Genomic DNA, 26700 nt, shown 5'->3' with positions numbered 1-26700 from the left:
ATGTGCAATATTTACTGAAATAATCTTGTATTTCAATAAAATTGAAAGTGAACATACAAAACACATGAAATCTTAAAGGTTAAGAATAGAGAACTCCTCCTTAATTATCAGCTCCTCGAGGTTGCTTTTTTGCAGTATTATAAGCCATTCAATTGAGATATAAAACCAGTACAAAATTTTCTGTCCTTTGAGTCTTGAATTACATGCACACAATGTGCTTTATGATGCGTACAAGTTAGCTGATCTCAAAGAATATATTGCAAATCTTTGGAGTGACATGGAATGCAAATTGGGTTTACATCTTCAGTTTGAGATCTTAGCTTGAAATATTTAAAACTCATGTAACATATTACAATTTTCTCATATAAATTAGCTTACTGGCATATTGAATCTTCGCAGATCAAGTTCTGATCCATATCAGAAATGAAATTTTATCATAAATACAAGAGATTCTGCAGATGCTGAAAATCCAGAGTAACACACACAAAACGCTGGAGGAGTTCAGCAGGACAGGTAGCATCAATGAAATGGAATAAACAGTCAATATTTCAGGCCAAGTCTTTTCATCAGGACTGTAAAGAGAGAGAGAAGATGTCAGAATAAAAAGGTGTGGGGGGGGGAAGGGTGGGAAGGAGAACAAGCCATAAGGAGCAACACACATCAAAGTTGCTGGTGAACGCAGCAGGCCAGGCAGCATCTCTAGGAAGAGGTACAGTCGACGTTTCAGGCCGAGACCCTTCGTCAGGACTAACTGAAGGAAGAGTTAGTAAGAGATTTGAAAGTGGGAGGGGGAGGGAGAGATCCAAAATGATAGGAGAAGACAGGAGGGGGAGGGATGGAGCCAAGAGCTGGACAGGTGATAGGCAAAAGGGGATACGAGAGGATCATGGGACAGGAGGCCTAGGGAGAAAGATAAGTGGGGGGGGGTATAGTCAGAGGGACAGAGGGAGAAAAAGGAGAGTGAGAGAAAGAATGTGTGTATAAAAATAAATAATGGATGGGGTACGAGGGGGAGGTGGGGCATTAGCGGAAGTTAGAGAAGTCGATGTTCATGCCATCAGGTTGGAGACTACCCAGACGGAATATAAGGTGTTGTTCCTCCAACCTGAGTGTGGCTTCATCTTTACAGTAGAGGAGGCCGTGGATATGTGGCCACTTTGATGTGTGTTGCTTGAATTTCCAGCATCTGCAGAATTCCTGTTGTTTGCGTTTTTTAAAAGCCATAAGGAGATAGGTAAAGCCAGGTGGGTGGGTAAGGTGGAAGGCTGGAAAAGAAAGAATCTGATAGGAGAAGAGAGTGGGCCATGGAAGAAAGGGAAAAGGAGGGGGAGGTGATAGTTAAGAGGCAAGAGTGGAGAGTAGAGGAAGAGGGAAGGGGGAGGGAAGAGGAAAGAAATACCGGAAGGGGAAATCGATGTGCAAGCCATCAGTTTGGAGGTTACCTAGATGGAATATGGAGTGTTGCTTTTCCATCCTAAGAGTGGCCTCATCATTGCAAATGCAGAGGTCATGGGCCCACATGACAAAATGGGAATGGGGATAGGAATTAAAATGGTTGGCCACTGGGTAATTGTGCTTTTGACAGGTGAAGTGGAGGTGCTCAACAAAGCGGTCAAAACTTTATCAGTATTTTAGAAAAAGATGTGAAGGTGAGAACAAAATGTTGCACACATAGACTGCATAACTAATACCACAGTTCCCACATGCAGCAAAACTGTCAAGTCAGGTTTGTTGTCAAGGCAAAAGAAATATTGACCAAGGAACCCTGGAGTCTGCTAAAGCAGTGGAAGGCTTGAGAAGAATCAATAATGTTGGCAAGAGAATGTTGGCCAAAATGTTAAAGAAAAGTACTGAGACTGGTGAAATCAGGCCCTTGGGGCAAGAACACGGTGAAATAATATCGTTAGAAGGGTAATCTATTTGCAGCTCTTGAGAAGGGCGAGTGGTCTTGCAGGTAAATGCAAGCAAGCTTCTTCCACTGAGGTTGGTTGGGACTACAACTAGAAGTCATGGGATAAGGGCGAAAGGTGAAAATAATAAGAGGAACATTAGGGGAAGGGTTTTCACTCAAAGAGTCGTGAGAGTGTGGAACAAGCTGCCAGCCCAAGTGATGCATGCAAGCTTGGTTTCACAATAAAGAGAAGTTTAGATAGGTACGTGGATGTAGGGGTATGGAGGGTTGTGATCCTGGTGCAGGTCGATGGGAGTAGGCAGTTTAAATGGTTCAGCATGGACTAGAAGGGCTGAAGGTCCTGTTTCCGTGCTGTACTTTCCAAAGACTCTATGACTCAGTGTTGGTGACAACGGCTGATTGGACACAATGGAATATCCTGCTTTATCAGTCCAGGATATAAGAACGTAAGAAATAGGAGCAGGGGAAGTCCATTTGGCTCATCAATCTGCTCTACCGTTCAATAAGGTCATGACACGTCTGGACTTGGACTCCACCTACTTACCTTTTCCCCATAACCTTTAATTCCCTTGTAACACAAGATTCTATCTAATTGTGGGCTTAAGTATACTTAATGAGCTCATCGCTATTTCTTCCCTGGGCAGAGAATTCTACGGGTTCATAACCCCCTGAGGAAAGCAGTTTCTCCTTATCTCCAACCTAAATCTGCATCCCTAGGTTATGCCCCAGGTTTATACTCACCTACCAGTGGAAACTATGTTCCTTCCTCTATCTTACCTATCCCGTTCATAATTCTATGTAAGCATTACCAAATTCCTCTGCACAACAGCATGCTGCAATCTTTCAATAACAAAGTGACTTCCAGTTTTCCTTCTAAAGTGGAGTAGATTAGATTATGAGGACACTCAGTCCTCGTTTATTGTCATTTAGAAATGCATGCATTAAAAAATGATGTAATGCTCCTCCAGTATGATATCACAGAAACACAAGACAGACCAAGACTAAAACTGACAAAAACCACATAATTGTAACATATAGTTACAACTGTGCAAAGCAATACCGTAATTTGATAAGAGCAGACCATGGGCACGGTAAAAAAAGTCTCAAACTCCCTTGAAAGTCCCATCATCTCACGCAGACGGTTGAAGGGATAAACTCTCCCTGCCATGAGCTTCCAGCGCCGCAAACTTGCCGATGCAGCACCCTGGAAGCACCCGACCTCAGTCCGACTCTGAGTCCATCCGAGAACTTTGAGCCTCCAACCAGTCTCCCGACACCAAGCACTGAGCACTATCTCTGCCAAGCGCTTCAACTACACCCCAGCCATCGAGCAACAAGCAAAGCCAAGGATTCCGGGCCTTCCCCTCCGGAGATTTCGGATCACACAGTAGCAGCGGCAGCGAAACAAGCATTTCAGAAGTTTCACCAGATGTTCCTCTGTGCTCTCACGTCTGCCTCCATCAAATAAGAATTGTGCACGGCATCCTACTTGACAGATAACAGATATCATTACCGGAGAGGCCGCGCGCGCTGCGTCGCGCCACCATCTTCTCCTCCTCCTCCTATTTACTGACGACCTCACATTTAACAACATGACACTTGCCCAATCAATTAACCTATCTATATATTTCTGTAGACTTTACATATCCTCTGCACAATTTGTTTCGCTAATCAATTTAATGTCATCAGCAACTTAGATACACCACACTTCGTCCCCACTTCCAAGTCATTCATGTATATCGTGAACAGTTGCAGGCCCAGCACCAATTCCTGCAATACTCTGCTCACCACCAAATATCAACCAGAGACACACCTAGTTAACTCAACCCCGTGCCTTCCATTGGTTAAACAATGCTCTATCCATTACCCACCCAATTCCATGAACCCTTTGCTTTTATGTGGCACCTTCCACACTGTTTCCGGAAAATCCAAATATAAGACATCTAAGCAACACACAGAAAACGCTGAAGGAACTCAGCAAGCCAGGAAGCATCTATGGAAATGAATAAACAATCGATGTTTCAGGCCAAAACGTCAACGATACACTTTTCCACTGATGCTGTCTGGCCTGCTGAATTCCTCCAGCATTTTGTGTGTGTTGCTCGGATTTCCGGCGCCTGCAGATTTTCTCTTGTTTGTGTTTGGAGTACAACATCTAACTGTTCCCTACCATGCACTGTGCTCATTATATCCTCAAAGAATTCCAATAAGTTTGCCCGACAGGATGCGTCCTTCATGAATCCATGCTGTGTCTGCCTCATGGAACAACTTCTATCCAGATGTCTCCCTCTCTACTTCTTCCTTAATAATGACTTCACATATTTTTCTACTACAGACATTAAGCTAACTGGCCTATAGTTACCCACTTTTTTAAACAATGGCACGATTTTCACTGCCGCAGATGTCAGCAATGATCAGTTTCTCATAATTCTGACTTCACATAGCAAGACTAAATTGCTGGTGCACTGTTATTTATTAATTTTGGCTTACTGACTAGTGCAATTGCCTTATTTTGGAATGCCAGCTTTCCAAGATCATTTATTTTTCCTGAATTACACACCAGCATTTCACTTCCTTCTCCAGCACGTCATGTTTGTAGTAGTGCCAATTAATTGGTCAATTTTTGAAAGCAATTTGTAATTTAACTGCACTATAAGATTGCTGCAATTATGTCAGACTGATCAACACCCCCACCCATTAACCTAACCCACCACTATGACATACACATCAACTAATGTCACTTCATGTACGTACAATCAGTCTTTGTATATAACAGTGACTTGTACTTTGTGTTTTATAGTATTGCTATTCTATTTATATTTATAGTGTTTTTTTTGATTTTTTATTGTGTTCTTGATGCTTATTGTGTTGTTTTATGCTGCATCGGATTGGGAGTAACAATCATTTTGTTCTCCTTTACACTCATCTACTGAAGAATGACAACAAACAATTTTGAATCTTGAATTTTATACAAAGTAACTATCATATTTTCAATACAATTACTTAATATTTTTAATTAAAATTTGACTGGCATACACAATGACCTGAAGGCAGATATCGGTTACCCAAACAGTAATGGCACCAAACCTCTGAAATGAATCAACAAATAGAAATCGCAACATTTTCTGGAAGTATATCATTGCTGTTAGCCCGTGACATTTAGATGAAAGCTGTAAGTACAGGCACAAAAGGCCAAATGTCCTCTCCTGTGGTGATAGATTCCACTTCACCAAGACCAGCAAAAGGACCGCTGTTCTCGTCACGGACTCCAAGTACCCGAATAGTTTTCGAGACCTTCTTCATTCTTCTGTAGTATTGCGATTCTCAGCGTCAATCAAGGGATGATGCGAAGTTGGTATTTCACTAAGCCATCTGGAACGCAAAGGCAAAGAAAGTTTGTTAGAGGGCGATCCACAGAAAGTTGGAGAATACTCTCATTGGGTCTCCTTTGATGATTAAAACATGTTTTTATCGGCATTATTTCACTTTAGATTAATTTATTAAGCATTAGGGTGCCGTGAAATTCCCTGTTCTTCTGAAGCTCACAGATCAAACAGTATATATGGTAATAGAAAATGTAACACTAAATACAATATTGTGCACAAAAGAGAATAGATACAAGGTTCAAAATCAAGATCTTGGACTAAAATTACAGTGCAATATGAAATCATGCAAAAAGAAATGCTGAAATGACAAGAACGAGGTAAAGTTAGGAGTACAAGAATGTGGCAGCATCACCAGTGAAGGGGTAGGAGAGAGGTCAGTGATTCAGAAGTCGGATAGGAGTGGGGAAGCAGATTCAAATTATATTTATTATCAAAGTATGTGTGCAGTTTACAACCCTGAGATTACTCTTCCCCACGGACAGCCAGGAAACAAAGAAGAACAATGGAACCAATCTGTCAAAGGGAAACATCAAACCGCGCCACCCCCCCCCCACGTGCGCAAGTGGTACGATCAAAGATGCCTGCTATCCTGCACATTTTGTTCTGTCACCTGGGAGACGACACAGGTGCTTAAAAACAGATGTCTAATCTTAAGCAGCAGAACTGAAAGATGCCTTTTGATTTTGTGTTTTATATTCTGTGTTTTTACCACTTGCACAGTCTTGCAACCACAAGAAAAGTGTCCAAGACAATCACTGGCTGTTAGACTGCACAACAACTTTATGCACCGACTCTAAGGTCTGTGTACGGGCAACAACATAGTCCGCACCAGATCCAGCTCCTTCAGCAACTGCTGATGGGGGCAGGCCTGCAGTACCTGAAGTACTTAATGTCCAGCAATGTCTAGCAATCATAAAAAAAAAAGATGCTAAAAAAAGACCAAAACAACTTTGGTTGGCCCCAGAGTGACCACTACATCCGAGCATGCTGCCATCTTACCAGAAGGGTCAGGCCATTAACAGGCATGTGGCTGTCCACTGCAATCTCAGTAATTCAAACATTCTGCAGTGAGCTTGATCACACCAAAAAGGGAGTGAAAAACTCCTCAAAACCTCCTTGAAAGATGATGTAGCACCTTCAGTGACTCCTGGGTTCGCTAGGACCATGACTGCAGAAAACTGCACAGAAGCGTCCAGATAGGGAGAGAGCACTTTCAGCCCCGTCAGCAGAGGCCAAGCATAAACAGTGTGCATGAACCTAGTAAGCAACTCCCTTTCCAGCACACTTGCCCCATCAAGTTCCACCTGGAGAGACTAGAACTAGAGGTCATGGATGAAGGGTGAAAGGTCACGTCTTTAAGGGGAACACGTGGGGGAACTTCTTCACTCAGAGAATGGTGGAACAACTGCTAGCGAAAATGGTGGATGCATTGTTGCTTTCAACATTTAAGAGGAAATGGAATAGGTACATGGATGGGAGGAGTGATGAGTGCTTTGTATGTCAATGGGACTAGGCAGCATAATAGATTGGCATGAACTAGATGGGCTGAAGGGCCTGTTTCTCTGCTGTTGTGTTCTATGACTCTATTACTCTGTTAGATATTTCAACCATGGGAAAAAAAGTACCAACTGTTCACTCTGTCCAAACCTCTCATAATCTTACAGATTTCTATTAGGTCTGTCCTCAGTCTCCATAACTCCAGAGAAAACACATCAAGTTTGTCCAACTCCTCATTATAATGCTCTGTACTCCGGACAGCATCTGGTAAACTTCTTCAGCAGCCTTTCCTTATTGTGGAGTGACCAGAACTGAATGCAATATTGAAGATGAGGCCGAATCAGAGTTTCAAAAAGCTGCAACATAACTTTCTGCTTCTTGAATTCAATGCCTCCACTAAAGGCATGCCATATGCCTTCTTTACCACCCAGTCAACCTGTGCAGCTGTGCACGCTGCCCTAAGATCCTGACCTCACTATCTGCCTCATCGTGGCCTTGCATTTCATTGTCTGCTTACACGGTATCTTCTCCATACCTGTGACGATTAATTCTTCGTGCTGTTATTGCTTTTCTCTTCTACTAGCTCAATGTACTGATGTGATGAAATGATCTGCATGCTGACATGCGAAACGAAGATTTTCCACAGTACCTCAGTACCTGTGACATTAATAGCCCTCTGACCTGCTTAGCGTATCTCAGGTAATGATGAGTTTGAGTACAGAGAGGAAATTAAGAACCTGGTGGCATGGTGCGAAGACAATAACCTATCCCTCAATGTCAGCAAGATGAAGGAATTGGTTGTTGACTTCAGAAGGAGTGGTGGACTGCAGGATCCAATTTACATCGGTGGTGCGCAAGTGGAACAGATCAAAAGCTCTAAGTTCCTCGGATCAATGTCACAAATGACCTGACTTGGTCCAACCAAGCAGAGTTCACTGCCAAGAAGGCCCACCAGCGCCCTTACTTCCTGAGAAAGCTAAAGAAATTTGGCCTGTCCCCTAAAACCCTCACTAATTTTTATAGATGCACCGTAGAAAGCATTCTTCTAGGGTGCATCACAACCTGGTATGGAAGTTGTCCTGTCCAAGACCGAAAGAAGCTGCAGAAGATCATGAACACAGCCCAGCACATCACACAAACCCATCTTCCGTCCTTGGACTCACTTTACACCGCACGCTGTCGGAGCAGTGCTGCCAGGATAATCAAGGACACGACCCACCCAGCCAACACACCTTTCATTCCTCTTCCCTCAGGGAGAAGGCTCAGGAGCTTGAAGACTTGTACGGCCAGATTTGGGAACAGCTTCTTTCCAACTGTGATAAGACTGCTGAACGGATCCTGACCCGGATCTGGGCCGTACCCTTCAAATACCTGGACCTGCCTCTCATTTTTTTTTGCACTACCTTACTTCCCATTTTCTATTTTCTATTTATGATTTATAATTTAAATTTTTAATATTTACTATCGATTTGTAATCCAGGGAGCGCGAAGTGCAGAATCAAATATTGCTGTGATGTTTGTGCACTCTAGTATCAATTGTTTGGCGACAATAAAGTAAAGTATTCCCAGCATCTTCTGCCCATGTTATAAACTTCGCCTCACCATTCAACACTTGGATGTTACTCTTTCTGAAATGTCTCCACATTACATTTCAGATGCTGGGTGAGATGAAAGGTTCAGAGTTACAATTAGTCAGAACTCCATGTTGGGATTTCTGCTGTTAATTAGATCAGCCCCTGTAGTCTTCAGCTACAAAATACTTTTCTTCCCAAAAGTTGCTTAAAATGTGAACAATGAATCTGAGAGCCAAATCAACAATTTATTTCTTCAACCAAAGGCACTGAAGGATTGGTGGTAAGCAGCGAGAATTAAAGGCTGTGAATTTTATGTCAAAAGAGGCATGAAGAGGAGAAAGAAGAGCAGAATTAAAAAAAGAGACTATAACTCTGTGACTGAGCAAAAAAAGACAGATAAATAAAATACAGCTTTTCAATCTAAATATCATATGAATTGCAAAATTAGAATCTGAGGCACAGCTTCAGAATAGAGATGTCTTTTTAAAACTAGGATGTGGAGAAGATGTTTCCTATAATGGGGAGTCTTGGACCAGAGGGCACAAGCTCAGAATGGAGGGGACGTCCATTTAGAACCAAGATGAGGAAGAATTTCTTTAGCCAGAGGCTGGTGAATCTGTGGAATTGCTTGCCATACGTGGCTGTAAAGGTCAGGTCATTGGGTGTATTTAAAGCGGAAGTTGAGAAGTTCTTGATTAGTAATGGGGTTAAGGGAGAAACAGGGTGAGAACGGGATTTAAAAAATCAGCCATGATATAAAGGTGAAGCAGGGTCGATGGCTTACTTCTGCACCTATATCTTATGGCCTTATTTTCATATCCTCCTTAAAATAGAAATCTGAAAGAATGCAGCCGAGTAATTAAGATTCATAGCCAACCATACTGATTGGCAGTAATTAATAATTTTCACTTGGTACCGAAGCTACTTGCACCAATTACTGAACTGAATATTTTCAGCACCTTTAGTTATCATCTACTGCACAAATGTATCAACTTCACAGCAGTCAGGGATAAGGCAAAGATGTCGCTTTTGTGAAGAAAGTAGCAGAGCTATGCAACTCAGAGTGCAACCTCTGGGCATTTCACTTCACATCTGCAGCTGCTCTGGCATTTACATGTGAATAATGACAAGTGCTGTCACAGACGCGTTATTTTCAAACCTAATTCATTAACACTGTGGGCCAAAGGACGTGCACTGTGCTGTACTGTTCTATGTTCTAATTCACGCCCGTTATTCACCATCACGAGGTTTACCATCACAAAGCATCAACTTGCTGCACTATTTTGTGGACCTTGTACATGCGGACCATCCAGCTGTGCCATTGGAGGCTAGTTGCGTTTCAGAGCCAGGCCATTTTCCGGCTCCATCTGCAGCCCACCTTTCACTCCTGCCTGCAGAGGATCACGACCTCTGACCCCGCACTATGGCGGCAGTGAGCTTTTGGAAAAGAGGAGTTAATCGTGCGGCTGAGGCACAGGTCAATAACTGGGTCAGTATGCCAGCCAATGCATGAGAGGAAGATTACTATTCAAATCTTGGCTAAGATAAAGAGGACATAGAGAGATTGATTCCTATCATGGGGGAGACTAGGGAAAGTGGGCACTCAGAATACAGGGACGTCCCTTTAGAACAGAAATGAGGAGGAATTTCTTTAGCCAAAGGATGGTGAATCTGTGGAATTCATTGCCACAGATGGCTGTGGAGGCCAAATCAGTGGGTGTATTTAAAGCTGAGATTTGATAGGCTTTTGATCAGTTTAAAAAGAGAAGGGCGGAGAACGTGGTTGAAAGGGAAAATAAAACAGCCTTGATGGAATGACAGAACGGACTCAGTGGGCTGAATGGCCCTTTGTCATATGGTCTTATGGGTAAAGGGTAGATAATTCTGCAGTCACTGTCCCCAGCCCTGAGAGCTGAAGTAACCCAGTTATTTATAATATTTTTTATTTATTTAGAGATATAGCAGGGGTAACACATCTTTCCAGCCTAACAAGCCCAGACTACACAATTATACTCATGTGACCGACTAACCTACTAACTCGTAAACCTTTGGATTGGAGGAAGAAGTCTTAGCTCCTGGAGGAAACCCAACTGAAGCAGCAACAGGAAACTGTATTTATATTAGCAATTTGAGGACATGATAAGATGGCGCTGGCAAGACACAGCGACGCTCTGCAGGCAGCAAACAAAGGTACTATTTCATTTCCTGGACTATGATCACTGCAGTCCACAGCGGGTAATTTTCCTTCGTGAGTCATGCTTTTCTATCAGCTTTACAACTTGCCATTTTTGTGGTATCCTGAAGGATTTGGCAAAACTGGACTCTAAAGAATGCGGGTACGGCCATGCCGGGATGGATGTGGGGCCGGAACAAAGCGACGGGGCCCAGGCCCCAGAGCAAAAAACAAATCAATATTTGATGGATTTAAGCCTTAAACCAGATTAAAAAGATCAAGGCGTCAAGGCCGAGGGTGGAAGGACTCCATGAGGTTTACTCGACTCAGTGCTGAACCGACTCTGCAGCTGTGGCCTGCACCCATCAGGGATTCTGGACGGGCTGCAGCACTGAACTGGTTCCTTGGCTGTGGACTCACAGCCGCAGACTCTCTGGTTCATGTTCTGCGTGCTATTTGTTTACTTTCTTTTATTATTTACAGAATTTGTTCTTTTTTATCACATATTAGGTGTTTGACAGTCTTTGTTGTGTGGGGTTTTTTAATGCTTTCTTTTTTTTTGTTTTGTGGCTGTCTGTAAAGAGACAAATCTCAAGGTTGTATATAGTATGCATTTTGCAATTTTAGCTCATTTCTTTCTCAATTCCTGCTAAAATATTGTTTACGTTGTTTACATTTACATCTTGTATTATTATATTGTAATTTGTCCTTTATCGTGCCAATTGTCTTGTTTATTAATTATTGTGCTGTCTTGCACTGTTTTGTGCACTTTATGTAGTCCCGTGTAGGTCTAAAGTCTAATGCAGTTTTATATTGTTTCAGGTAGTCTAGTGTAGTTTTTGTGTTGTTTCATGTAGCACCATGGTCCTGGAGGAACGTTGTTTCGTTTTTACTGTGTACTGTACCAGCAGTTATGGTTGAAATGACAATAAAAGCGATGGACTTGACTTGCACAGCACTTGCGTAGATTAGTGCAACACTTTACAGGTTGGGGCTCAGGAATTGGGGTTGGGGCAGAGGAGATTATGAGGGGCCAGAGATCAGAGCCCACCCAGGGGCTAAGTGGGTGGGTGAGAGATCGGGGTCTGCATAGGGCTGGGGTTTTGCTGGTGGAGTTGGAGGGAGACAAATATCGGAGGGTTCAGACTGAGGATTCAGTGTGACAGGTGGAATCCTAGATCCCTAGCTCTGTTACTCAGGCACCTTCATCATCTCAGTCCCTGCAGAGCACAGCCACTTGCCTTTCAGCCGAGCATTTGTAGGCGCCTCTGGAATGACCTTCACAGTGGCAAGTGAGGAAGAGAAGGAGAGGTAACTCAGAAACTCATTCTACTCTCTTCAATTCTGCTGAATATTTATATTTAAATATGGAATGTCAGGGATCATTGCAAGTAGTGACTTGCAAAAGTTAATGAGCCTGCCAGTGTGCAAGAATCAAGTTAAAATACACAGACAATGCTGAAGAAGCATATTGCTAATGGCTATGTCTTTCCTGATGTTCCCTTCCATCATGTTGTCCAGCCCTATCATTACAAGTGTGAGAAGGAATAGAGGGAAGCAAGCTAGATATGGGTGTGCAACCCTTTCCTGCCCAGTTTCATGGGTGCTGAGCCTGGCACTTTGGGTAACCCACATAGAAAAATGGTGAAATTTGGGGAAGACCACAGTTAAAGCTTGCTGGGGCTGGTTATCAGCCATAATTGAGTCTTAAGATTTGACTCTGTGCAGTTCCTGATGACATCAAAACATCCATCACAAAGCAGGCATGGCAGCACCTCTACTTTTTTAGAAGTTGGTGCAGATTTGGCAAGCTATCTAAAACTTTAACAAACTTCTATTAGTGCACAGTGGAGAGTATCCTGACTGGTTGCATTGTGGCCTGGTATGAGAAATTCCAATGCCCAAGAATGAAAAACCCTACAAAAATGGTGAACAGCCTAGTCAATTACAGACAAAATTCTCCCCACCATTGAGTACATCTACAAGGAGCACTGCTACAAGAAAGTAGCATCAAAGACCCTCATCAACCAGGTCATGCTCTCCTCGTGCTACTATCATCGGGAAGGAGTACAGAAGTCTTAAGACCCCACCACTAGGTTCAGATACAGTTATTACCCTCAAACTATCAGGCTCCTATATAACTTCACTCACCTCAACTTCTACAACCTATAGACTCACTTTCAAGGACACCTTACAACTCATGTTGTCAATATTATTTATTTTTGTATTTGTATAGCTTCTTTTGTACACAGGTCGTTTGTCAGTCTCAGTTTGTGTGTAGTTTTTCAATGATTCCATTGTATTTCTTTGTTCTACTGTGAATGCCTGCAAGAAATGTATCTCAGTGTTGTATATAGATATTTTGATAATAATTTACTTTGAAATTTGGCATTTAGAGATCACAGCTGCCATATCCCTATTATCCTGGTCAATTGGTATATGGACGGAGATTGAATGATCTCCCTCCATGGCAGCTGCAGACCAGCTGCAGGAAACTTGCCACGGTGGCAAGGAGAGACTTGGGGGTGGGGGTGGAATGGTGATCTGAAATATGTGGGACCTTCCCCTCAAACACGGGTAGACAGTGATTTCCAGTGTGTGTGATTCTCCCCTCTGCCATGATTTACATCCTGTGCCAAAGGATGGCCACCCTCCTCTCTGAGGTTCAGGCTACTCGATTGGTAGACATAACAGCACCTCACACTGAGGAGTGCATCAAGGAGTCACACAGAGATGCCTCAGCACAAAGATCAAGCAGTGAATATAATGGTTGTGTGCAAAACATCAACATCACATTGACCAACAAACCAGATGCTGGAGAAACTCAAGAGAATTAGACAGCATCTGCGAAGGGAAACCAACAGTTGACACTTTGGGTCATTTCTGAAGGAGAGTCTCAACCTGATGCTGCCTGACTTGCCGAGTTCCTTCAGAATCTTGATTCTTGCTCCACATTCCAGCATCTACAGTCTAGTGTCTCCACGTGACATTGAGGACCCTTTCATTTATGTAACTTTGGCAATCTTGTGTGGAATTTGTTCCTTGCTTGATGGCAAACCTTAAAGCTTCAAAATACTTAGAAAGTCACAAGGTCAAAAGATAGTCAGCTGGCGGGGTGGAGATACTTCTCTACCAAAGGAGGTGTCTCCGTTAGCCTGCAGATCACCCTTGGGCAAGGTGTAGCACCATGCTTAGCCCACCACCACCACCCCCAACAATCAGGGTCACCTGAAGCCACGGGAGCAGATATGAGCAGCTGGTGCATATTACAAATCCTGATTATGCGACCACTGCCGCCAGGCAGACAATCTCTAAAGAGTATTGATAATGGCTGGGGTCACCCATCTTGGAAAGACACTGCCCAGAAGAACGCAATATGGCAAAGCACTTCTGTAGAAAAAATTGCCAACAACGATCATGCTCATGAGATCATGATCGCCCCCGTCATACAACACAGCATATAATAATGATGTCACAGAGTTGCAGTGTACATGATGACATCAGCACATTTGTGTTTGACGCAAGACAATCATCAGAACCAGCTTAGGCACTATTGGCTAGAAGTACCTGGTATATTTTCCCTTTGAGCTTGTATTCACTCAGAATGGACCACTAACACACTCTACCCTAGAGTACATTGCTTTTATGTACTATTTGTATTGCTGGTGAGATCACAATTGGACTATTGTGTACACCTCTGGTTACCAAACTACAGGAGTGATGTGATTGTACCAGAGAGTGTACAGGTGAGATTTATGAGGACTGAAATTTTTTAGCTATAAACTGGGGTTGTTTTGTTTGGAAGTGCGGACACTGAGGGGTGACTTCAGTGATTTGTATAACATTATGAGAGGCCTAGAGGGAGTAAATAGGAAAGACCTATTTCCCTTGGCAGAACCAAGTACCAAGCAGAAGGAAAAGAGAAAACAATAATTTCACCCAGAGCATGTTAAACATCTGAAATTGACTGTAAAATAGTGGTAGACGTAGAAACTCTCACATTTAAACTGTTCTTGTATGTGCACTCAAAGAGCCATGATCTGTGGTACTAATGACCTTAATTGGAAGGTAGAATCAGGCTAGATAGCTCCTTTTCGACCAGAATAAACATAATGAACTAAAAGCCCTCCTTCTATTTCATTATTTTTCAATAATTCAATGCTAAGAACGCTTTCAATCCAATATCCAGGTACTAAATTACACTGTGTAACAGTAATAAAACTTTGATTATAAAAAAATGCAGACCTTAAATCATGAGACTCCTGTTATATATTATTGTTGGACTTTTATTTTCCTCAGGAGGCTAAAGAAATTTGACATGTCCCTGTCGACCCTTATCAATCATTATCTATGCACTGTAGAAAGTACACTATCCGGATGCATCACGCCTTGGTATGACAACCACAAGAAACTGCAGAGAGTTGTGGACACAGCTCAGCACATCACAGAAAAAAGATCTCCCATCCATGAACTCTTTCTGTACTTCTCGCTGCCTCAGTAAAGAAGCAGCCAGCATAATCAAAGACCTCATCCACCCTGGACATCCTCTCTTCTCCCTGCTCCCACTGGGCAGAAGATACTAACGCCTGAAAGCACATACCACCAGGCTCAAGGATAGTTTCTACCCTGCTGTTCCTTAGTACGTTATGAAAGGTTCCCTAGTACATTAAAACAGACTCCTGCCCTCACAGTCTACCTCATTACAATCTTGCACCTTATTGTGTATTTGCACTGCACTTTTTCCGAAACTGTTCTGCTTTATTCTGCACTCTGTCATTTTTTTTTCTTGTTCTACCTCAATATAATTAGATAAGATAAAATCAGCTAAAGCTTTATTTATCCCAAAGGAAGTTATTGTTGCACGGTTGCTCAGTGAGAAACATATACTTCAAAATACAAAATGTAAGCATTGAGGTGCAAAAGAATACAAAAAGTGCACTAAAAAGTAATAGTGCAAAATACAGATGTGGAATGAAACCATGTACTTAAATACTTAAGGAGGAGGAGGATTTGTAGAGTCTTATAGGCACAGGAAGCAAGGATCTCCTGTGGCATTCAGTGGTGCACCTTGGAGGAATCAGCCTGTTACTAAAGGTGCTTCTCTGTTTGTCCAGTATGTCATGGAGGGGGTGGGAGGGACTGTTCATAATGCTCCGTAGCCTCTGCATCAGACACAACCACCAGGGAATCCAGTTCCACCCCCAGAACAGAACCAGCCTTCCTGACAAGCTTAGCAGCTAAGATGAGAATGTAGCGTGTTTTCACCTTCCTGGTCAACCACCAACTCCTTAGGCTTAGTGATGTTGAGCTGCAGGTGATTCAGCCCACACCACTCAACAAGGTTGGTCATCTCTCTTCTGTACTCAGCCTCTTCACCCCGGCTGATGCAGCCCACAACTGCTCAATCGTCTGAAAACTTCTGCGGGTGGCAGGACTCCGAGTTGTACCTGAAGTCCGAGGTGTAGACGGTGAACAGGGAGGGGAACAGGACAGTCCCCTGAGGTGCCCCTGTGCTGCTAACCACAGTATCTGATACACAGCTCTGCAGTCTCACATACCGTGGCCGTCTGGACAGGTAGTGTGTAGTTGAGGACACTAGTGGAGCATCCACTTGTATCTCTGTGAGCTACTCCCTAGTGAAGCAGGTCGTATGGTGTTAAAAGCACGGGAGAAATCAATGAATTGATCTGTATGAACAGTATATTCATTCATTTATTGAGGTACAGCACACAGTAGGCCCTTCCAGTCCTTTGAACACTCCCCAACCCGCAGTTAAACCCTGGCCTAATCATGGGACAATTTACATTGACCAATTAACCTACCAACCGATACATCTTTGGACTGTGGGAGGAATCAGCACCAGGAGGAAACCCTCGCGGTCACGGGGAGAACGCATAAACCCCTTACAGGCAGCAGTGAGAATTGAACCCGGTTCACTGGTACTGTAAAGTGTCATGCTAACCACTAAACTACTGTGACACCCCCGAATACAAGACAAGCTTTTCACTGTACTTCGGTACATCAGGCAATAATAAACCAAATCCAATTCCAATAAATAACATGCTACAACTATACAGTTGAGGGAGGGTGAGCCTCGATATAGTGGGGTAGACCAGTAAACCTCACATGGACCTCACTGCTGAACAACTTCAAATCCAGACAAAGGATAAAACCTTTTAGTTACTGCTGTCTCCTCATAAAATCAAAGGAAGCTCCTTGAGTTTAGAAGAACTGGACCACTGGTCCTAATATTTTGATCACCTATAATCAGGGGTTCTTCCCACTCTAGCGTCCATGGGTCTTTACTGCGCATAAACTGGCTGTTTCCAACCGTGAAAACATTTCAAAGATCCCTTATTGGTTATGAAGAATTTACAGGTATCTGATATTTTGAGAGGAAGTACAAGTGCAGCTCTTATTCTGCAAACAACAAACTCACTTTCAGGGTCTTATGTTGCCAGTGTTACTTTTTTGTAATTTAAACAAATTTTCCTTTTTTGCACAGTGGTTGTTTGTCAGTCTTCCTTTAAAGAGTCATAGTCAAGACAAAGTATAGCATAGATACAGGGCCTTTGGCCCATCTAGTCCGTGTTGACCCAGTTAATCTGCCTACATTCATTGACCTGCACTGGGGCTGTCGCCCTTCACACTCCTACTATCCATGTACCTATCCGAACATCTCTTAAACATTGAAATCAAGCTCGCATGCACCACTATGTATAGTTTTCCATAAATTCTATTGTATTTCTTTATTCTCCTATAAATATGTGAAAGAAAATAAATCCCAAGGTAGTATGTGGTAATACAGTATATACGTACTTTGATAATAAATTTACTTTGACTTTGATATTTGCTTTCTAACCCAATAACTGATCCAAGGGAATAGGGGTGAGTGAAGTGGAGAACAGTTGAATTAAGTGCAAAAAGGAATCACTGATGCCAAAGTGCTAGAACATTCTTTACAAATGATAACCATAAATTTTAAATCAGAGTTTACTGGATTTTTATTATTTGCAATTTTTGCAAAATTTAGGGTACAGACAGGTCACCTGAGTTAGATTATGGATTAACTGTGGCAGAATAGAATAATAGATCTATTTTCATATCTATTGGTTTATTACATGCCAATTAAATCCCAATTTCAGAGCGACACACACAAAATGCTGGAGCAATTCAGCAACTCGGGCATCTACAAAGGGAAATAACCAGTCGACGTTTCAGCCTGAGAGGCTTCATCAAGAACTGGAAAGGAAGGGGACAGAAGCTAGAATAAGAAAGTAGAGGGAGGGGGAGGAGTATAAACTGGCAGGTGATAGGTGAGACCAGGTGACGGAGGAAGGTAAGGTGGTGGGGGGGACGAAGTAAGAAGCTGGGAGGTGTTAGGTGGAAGTGGTAAAGGGCTGAAGAAGAAGGAATCTAACAGGAGGGGACAGTGGACCATGGAAGAAAGGGAAGGAAGAGAACCAGAGGAAGGTGATGGATGGGTGAAGAGAACAGAAGGGTGAGAGGGGAATACAAATTGGGAATGGAAAAAGAGAGAAGGAGGGAAGGGGGAGAAATTATCGGATGTGGGAGAAATCAATATTCATGCCATCAGGTTGGAGGCTACGGAGCCAAATTATGTGGTGTTGCCCCTCCAACCTGAGTTTGGCCTCACCAAGACAGTAGATGAGGTCATAGACAGACATGTCAGAATAGGAATGAGTAGTCAAATTGAAATGGGTAGCCACCAGGAGATATGTCCTTTGGCAGCCGGAAAAGCAAAGGTGTTTGATGAGAGTATTGCTTTTAAACTGGTATCAGAGCTCCATTCAGAACATAAATGACTTTCACTTGGAATGCAAGAGTCATCCATTTGTCTTATTCTTCAAATACCACTGGAGGAAATCTGTTCAAGAGGGAGCTGCACTACATGAGAACAACCTCCACTGTGATGCAGGGAACAAGTGGCAACTGTGAAAGGAGAGATTGAACAACCAAATGTCCCGACCCCTAACCACAGCCAGCACCGAGTCTTACCCACACCACACAGCACCAGAATATGTGGATCCTGGATCAGCCTCTACAGTACCAGAGGACCCACCAATGGACAACCCCTTAGGAGGACATCACACTCAACTCGAGTGGTTTGCAAATACACTATTGAGTTTGTATACTCACATACACTATATGCAAAAGTATTGTAGAATATGGAAAACTAAGAACACGTAATTCAGACAGTCACAGATTTAAACAGAAGCGCAGGACATAAGTAGGCCCCTCCACCCACAGATTTCATGCCAACCATCACCCACCCGTTTAAACTAATCCTGTTTCAATCTCATTTTGTATTCTCCCCACATTCTCATCAGCTGTCCCCAGATTCAGTCACTCACCTACATGTGTAGCAATTTACAGTGAAGGAGGGAGACTGAAAATCGGTCAGAGAGGTGCCATAGCAACAACTTCTTACTCGATGTCAGCAAGACCAAGAAGCTGATTATTGACTTCAGGAAGAGGGAACCAGGGGTCCACGAGTCAGTCCTCAATGGAGGATCAGAGGTGGAGAGGGTTAATAACTTTAAATTCCTCAGCGTTATCATTTCAGAGGAACTGTCCTGGATCTAGTACGTAAGTGAAATTACAATGAAAGCATGACAGTGTCTATACTTCCTGTTAAATATATTTTTATTGAAGGAATGACACAATACAGAATACATAATGGATTATATTTTCCTCCATTTTGCTTTTATATCTTACCCCTAAACAAACCTCCCCCCACCCACCCTCCCCGAACATACCATGGCAGCTAATGTATTTACAATACAACAATTTACAAATACAAGTATGGACATCTCACAGCCATACCCCCACACTACTTCAAGACAAAGGTCCACACACATCCACAACATGTCAGATGATCCAAAATACACCCATATTACAATTCATCAGTCACCCTGCATGGTAAAAGGAAGGCAACTTCCCAAGTACACTCAACTAGTAGGTAATTCCTTAAGACTCCCAAAATATGACAAGAAAGGTCCCCATTTCGAATAGAACTTTTTCACAGACCCCCTCAAAGCGAATTTAATCTTTTCTAATTTCAGAAAAAACATTACATCCTCTAACCAAGCAGCAGCAGATGAGGGAGTGGCAGATTTCCAGACCAGCGATGTGTGGTGGAAAGTGTATTGACTGGCTGTGTTACAGTTTGGTATAACAACACCAATGCCTTTGATTGCAAAATCATACAAAAAGTAGTTGATATGGTCCAGTCCATCATGGGTAAAGCCCACTGAGTACATCTACATGGAGCATTGTTGCAGGAAAGCAGCATCCATCATCAGAGACCCCCACCATCCAGGGCCTACTCTCTTCTCACTGCTACTATCAGGAAGGAGGTCCAGGAGACTCAGGACTCACACCACCAGGCTCAGGAACAGTTATTATCCCTCAACCATCAGGCTCTTGAACCAAAAGGGATAACTTCACTTAATCTCACTTGCCTCATCACTGAAATGTTCCCACAACCTATGGACTCACTTTCAAAAACTTATCATCTCATGTTCCCAATATTTATTGCTTACTTATTTATTACAATTGTTATTGTTTCTTTCCTTTTGTATTTGCAGTGTTTTTTCTTTAGTACACCAGCTGTCTGCCACGTTGATGCAGCCTTTCATTGTTTCTACTATGATTATTAGATATATTGAGTATTCATGAAAATGTATCTTGGACCACTAATTGTATATGGTGACGTATATGTACTTTGATAACAAATTTACTTTGAACTTTGAATATTTAAATACAACCCCATAACTGTCTGCAATATGGTAGATAAATGGAGAAAGCAGAAGAAACCATACAGTCACAGGGGGAGCATTCAAACTCTCCACAGAGAGCACCGTAGGTCAGAATCGAACCCGGAACTGGCACCGTGAGGCAGCGACTCTGCTTCCTGCACGACGAGGCCACCCTAACTCCTCTGCGCTCATGGTGCCACCAACGCTCTCCCACGAGCAGCCAGTACAATTGAGGAGTGCAAAGCGATGGAGGCGCAAGGAAGCTTGGCATCTCGCCATGCCCTCATGACACAACCTCGAAGAGTAGGTAGAGATTCCCATCTGCCCGACGACATGGATCGATTTGTCAACTAAAGCTAAATAGACAGAGAAGACCACTTCTCTGTTGCACGTTGCTGTCATGAGAGGACAGAACTGAGATCACAATTTGATCAGCCATGATCATATTAAGCAGCCAAACAGTCCTGAGGGGCTGAGTAGACAACCTTGTTCTAAAGAACAAATTGATATCACATTCTACATCCTCACCTCATGAGTTGCTATGAGTGGCTAAAGGGGACAGTGTCACAAAAGGGAGAATCCATTACATAGAAACATAGAAAACAGGTGCAGGAGTAGGCCATTTGGCCCTTCGAGCCTGCACCGCCATTCAGTATGATCATGGCTGATCATCCAACTCAGAACCCTGCACCAGCCTTCCCTCCATACCCCCGATCCCTTTAGCCACAAGGGCCATATCTGACTCCCTCTTAAATATAGCCAATGAACTGGCCTCAACTGTTTCCTGTGGCATTCTTGGAGTGAAGAAAACAAGGAGAAAATGCAAACAAGAAATGCACCAAATTGTTCTGTCTTAGTGTTTCTCTCACCGATCAGAGAAGCAGGAGTTCATAGAATCAGAGAAGTGATGGAGAGGAAAGGGAGCACACAGACTAAAGACTGAAATGATTGAGTAGAATTCCAAGAGTCACGCTACAGCCCACACCACATTGTCTTTTCCAAAAATATTACTCCCTCCACTCAAATGCTAACATATAATTAACAAATCTTGAAGCTACACAACACATTTCTGCCAAATGCCACTTTTGAAAAAGGGAGTAATTTTGTGTTGTCATTGTTGTGGTTAATTACATGTCCCTCAATTTTCAAATTTGCCTACCCTCTAAGGTAGCGCAATGATTAGTGCAACACTATCACAGCTCGGGGCATCAAAGTTCAGAGTTCAATTCCAACGCTGTCTGTAAGGAGTTTCTGCATCCTCCCCATGAATGTGTGGGAATCCACCCACATTCCAAAGACATGCCAGTTAATAGGGTAATTGGTCATTGTAAATTTGTCCTGTGATTAGGCTAGTGTTAAGCAGCATCCATCATCAAGGACCATCACCATCCACGCCATGCTCTCTTCTAACTGCTGTAATCAGAAAGAAGGTACAGGAACCTCAGGACCAATACCACCAGGTTTAGGAACAGTTATTACCACTCAATCATCAGCCTCTTGAATCAGAGGGGATAACTTCACTCTCTTCAACACTGATCTGTTCCCACAACCTACGGAGTCATTTTCATCTCATTTTGTCGATATTTATTATTTATCTATTTATATAATAATACAATATACGAACTGAATAAGTATTTTGCATCGGTCTTCATGGTGGAAGACACTAGCAGTATGATGGATGGTGTCAGGGGTCAGAGGTCATGAAGTGTGTGAAGTTACCATAAATAGAGAGAAGGTTCTTGGGAAACAGAGAGGTCTGAAGGTTGATAAATCACCTGGACCCCACAGTTCTGAAAGAGGTGGCTGAAGGGATCGTGGAGGCATTAGTAATAAACTTTCAAGAATCACTAGATTCTGGAATGGTTCTGGAAGACTGGAAAATTGCAAATATCACTCCACTCTTCAAGAAGGGAGAGAAGCAGAAGAAAGGAAACTATAGGTCAGTTAGTCTGACCTCAGTGGTTGGGAAGATTTTGGAGTTGATTATTAGGAATGAAGTCTCAGGGTACTTGGAGGCACATGATAAAGTAGGCAGTAGTTAGCATGGTTTCCTCAAGAGAAAATCTTGCCTACCAAATCTGTAGGAATTCTTTGAAGAAATAACAAGCAGGATAGACAAAGGAGAATCGATTGATGTTGTGTACTTGGATTTTCAGGAAGTCTTTGATAAGGTGCACACATGAGGCTGCTTAGCAGGCTAAAAGCCCATGGTATTACAGTAAAGATTCTAGCATGGATAAAGCAGTGGCTGATTTGCAAGATGCAAAGAGTGGGAATAAAGGGAGTCTCTTCCGGCTGGCTGCTGGTGACTAGTGTGTTCCACAGGGGTGTATATTGCAACCAATTCTTTTTAAGCTATATGTCAATGATTTAGATGATAGAATTGATAGCTTTGTTGCAAAGTTTGCAGATGACATGAAGGTAGGTGGAGGGGGAGGTAGTTTTGAAGAAGTAGAGAGGCTATGGAAGGACTTAAACAGATTAGGCAAATGGGCAAATAAATGGCAGATGGAATACAGTGTCAAGAAGTGTATGGTCATGCACTTTGTTTAGAAGAAATGAAAGGGTTAACTATTTTCCAAATGGAGAGAAAATACAAAAATCTGAGGTGCAAAGGGAATTGGGAGTCCTTGTGCAGGATTCCCTAAAGGTTATTTTGCAGGTTGAGTCTGTGGTGAGGAATGCAAATGCAATGTTAGCATTCAATTCAAGAGGATGAAAATATAAAAGCAAGGATGTAATGTTACGGCTATATAAGAGACACAGAGTCACACAGCACAGAAATAGGCTATTCAGCCCACCTGGTCCATGCCAACCAAACTTTCCATTGAAGATAGCTCCATTTGCTTATACTTGGTCCATCTGTCTCTGACACTGTCCTATCCATCTACAGTACCTGTCCAAGTGCCCTTTAAATGTTTTTTAATGAACCTGTCCTGTGCACTTCCTCCAGCAGCTCATTCCACATAGTGACCACCTTCTGGTAAAAAAGTTTCCCCTCGGGTTCCAAGTAAACCTCTTCATTTTAAACCTGTCATTTAGCTGTTGAAAGCCCAACCCTGGCAAGAAGGCTGTGTGCATTGACCAATCAATGTGACAGTGGAAAAATGTGTATGGAATCAGAGGAGATAGCAGAGGTACTTAATGAATACTTTACTTCAGTATTCACTATGGAAAAAGACCTTGGCAATTGTAGGGATGATTTACAGCGGACTGAAAATCTTGAGCATATAGACATTAAGAAAGATGATGTGCTGGAGCTTTTGGAAAGCGTCAAGTCGGATAAGTCACCAGGACCATACGAGATATACCCCAAGCTACTGTGGTAGGTGAGAGAGGAGATTGCTGAGCCTCTGGTAATGATCTTTGCATCATCAATGGGGACGGGAGAGGTTCCGGAGAATTGAAGGGTTGCAGATGTTGTTCCCTTATTTAAGAAAGAGAGTAGAGATAGCCCAGGAAATTATAGACCAGTGAGTCTTACTTCAGTGGTTGATAATTTAATAGAGAAGATCCTGAGAGGCAGGATTTATGAACATTTGGAGAGACTTAAAATGTTTAGGGATAGTAAGCATGGCTTTGTCAAAGGCAGGTCATGCTTTACAAGCCCGATTGAAATTTTTGAGGATGTGATTAAACACGTTGATGAAGGTAGAGCAGTAGATGTAGTGTATATGGATTTCAGCAAGGCATTTGATAAGGTACCCCATGCCAAGCTTATTGAGAAAGTAAGGAGGCATGGAATCCAAGGGGACCTTGCTTTGTGAATCCAGAATTGGCTTGCCCACAGAATGCAAAGAGTGGTTGTAGGTGGGTCATATTCTGCATGGAGGTTGGTGACCAGTGGTGTGCCTCAGGGATCTGTTCTGGGACCCATTCTCATTGTGATTTTTATAAATGATCTGGATGAGGAAGTGGGGGCGTGAGTTAGTAAATTTGCTGATGACACAAAGTTAGGGGTGTTGTGGATGATGTGGAAGGCTGTCAGAGTTTACAGTGGGACATCAGTAGGATGCAAAACTGGGCTGAGACGTGGCAGATGGAGTTCAACCCAGATAAGTGTGAAGTGGTTCATTTTGGTAGGTCAAATACAATGGCAGAATACAGTATTAATGGTAAAACTCTTGGCAGTGTGGAGGATCAGAGCTTGACTGTGTGGTTAAGAAGGCATTCATCAACCGTGGGATTGAGTTTAACAGCTGAGAGGTAATGCTGTAGCTGTATAGAATCATGGTCAGACCCCACTTGGAGCACTGTGCTCAATTCTGGTCACCTCACTACAGGAAGGATGTGGAAACTATAGAAAGGGTGCAGAGGAGATTTACAAGGATGTTGTCTAGATTGGGGAGCATGCCTTACGAGAATAGGTTGAGTGAACTTGGCCTTTTCTCCTTGGAGCGATGGAGGATGAGAGGTGACCTGATAGAGGTATATAAGATGAGAGGCATTGATCGTGTGGATAGTCAGAGGCATTTTTCCGGGGCTGAAATGGCTAACATGAGAGGGCACAGGTTTAAGGTGCTTGGAAGTATTTACAGAGGAGATGTCAGGGGTAAGTTTTTTCGCAGAGAGCTATGACTGTATGGAATGGGCTGCCGGTGACAGTGGTGGATGCAGATACAATAGGGTCTTTTAAGAGGCTTCTGGATAGGTACACGGAGCTTAGAAAAATAGAGGGCTATGGGTAACCCTAAGTAATTTCTAAAGTAAGTACATGTTTGGCACAGCATTGTAAGCCAAAGGGCCTGTATTGTGCTGTAGGTTTTTGTGTGTTTTCTATGAGTTATCCACGCCGATTCAGATGCCTGATGGTTGTCGGGTCCATGCAGATGATGCTCGCATATGTAAATGCCGAGCAGTTGAGCTCCAGCAGGATCAGGGTATTCACCGAAGCATCTCTGTGCTGTGCAAAATGGAGAGGGTGGTGCGCCAATGGCGTGACGTGAGACAGGTGGCAGAGAAGAAGTGCCAAGGGCAGAGGGTGGCACGGGTGCAGATACACCCAGCCCTGAGACACCAGGCAACGTCATATGGTTCCAAACAATTGGTTAATTATTCATTACAGAATGTCTCTCTGGTGCTTCCCACTCCATCCTCTCTCCCTTCCCCTTTTCCCGGCCATCATTCCCCTTCTCCCTGCCCTCTCCCCATTTTCGGTCCACAATACAGACCTATATCAGAATCAGGTTTATCATCGCTCACGTATGTCATGAAATTTGATTTTTTTGCAGCAGCAGCAGCAGTGCAGTACAATACATAAAATTACTTCAGTACTATGCAAAAGTCTTAGGCATCCTTGCTATATATAGGTGCCTGACTTTTGCACAGTAAATAGGAAGTACAGAACAGAAATAGGCCCCATGGACCCATCTGTCCATGCTAAAACAATTTAACCTGTCTACTCCCATTGACCTGCAATGGGACCATAGCCCTCCATATTCCTACTATCCATCTACCCATCCAAACGTCTCTTAAGCATTGAAATCAAACTCACATGCACCACTTGTGCTGGCAGCTCATTCCACACTCCGAGGAATATCTCCACACTCAATATTCCACACCCCTAAATATCTCACCTTTCACACTTAACCAATGTCCTCTGGTTGTAGACCCACCCAACCTCAGTGGAAAAAGCTTGCTTACATTTACCCTATCTATATCCTTCATAATTTTGTATACCTCTATCAAATTTTCTCTCAGTCTTCTATATTCTAAAGAATACAGTCCAATCCTATTCAATCTTCCCTTATACCTCAGATCGTTCAGACCCAGTAATATCCTTGTAAATTTTCTCTGCACTCCTTTAACCTTGTTTACATCTTTCCTGTAGGTCGGTGACCAAAACTGCACACAATACTCTGAGTTAGGCCTCTCCAACGTCTTACACAACTTCAACATAACATCCCATCTCCTGTACTCGATACTTTGATTTATGAAGGCCAATGGGCCAAAAGCTTCCTTTAAAACCCTATCTATCTGTGACGCCACTTTCAACGAACGATGGATCTATACTCCTAGATCTCTTTGTTCTACAACACTCCTCAGTGCCCTACCATTCACTGTGTAAGAACTACCATGGCTGATCCGACCAAAGTGCAAAACCTTGCACATGTCTGCATAAAATTCCATCTGCCGTTTTTCAGCCCATTTTTCCAGCTCGTTTTGTAAGCCATGATAGCCTTCTTCACTGTCCACTTCACCCACAATCTTGGTGTCAGATGACAAACAACAAAGGACCCAGCATCGATACTGTGGCACACCACTAGTCACAGGCTTCCAGTCAGAGAGGCATCCACCTACTACCACCCTCTGGCATCTCCCACAAGGTACTGTAGATTGCACTAAATGTCTGCAATCAAGGTCCTGTACTAACCTG

General features: G+C 42.9%; 1 protein-coding gene across 6 annotated transcripts in view; it reads right to left on the bottom strand.

The window, feature by feature from the left end:
- Positions 1-4881: 4881 nt before the first annotated feature.
- zgc:174356 (uncharacterized protein LOC100137120 homolog) overlaps positions 4882-26700 on the bottom strand; it is a 146686-nt gene continuing 124867 nt past the window's right edge. For all 6 annotated transcript variants that reach the window (XM_063054986.1, XM_063054989.1, XM_063054987.1 and 3 more), the window contains one exon: positions 4882-5284. In XM_063054986.1, coding sequence (XP_062911056.1) covers positions 5212-5284 — 73 coding nt within the window. In that variant the 3' untranslated portion in view covers positions 4882-5211. The remainder of the gene's footprint in view (positions 5285-26700) is intronic.

The sequence above is a fragment of the Mobula hypostoma genome, chromosome 8 (genome assembly GCF_963921235.1).
Source record: "Mobula hypostoma chromosome 8, sMobHyp1.1, whole genome shotgun sequence".
Lineage (NCBI taxonomy): Eukaryota > Metazoa > Chordata > Chondrichthyes > Myliobatiformes > Myliobatidae > Mobula > Mobula hypostoma.
The sequence above is the reverse complement of the archived record's forward strand: the minus strand, read 5'-3'. Positions and strand labels throughout refer to the sequence as shown.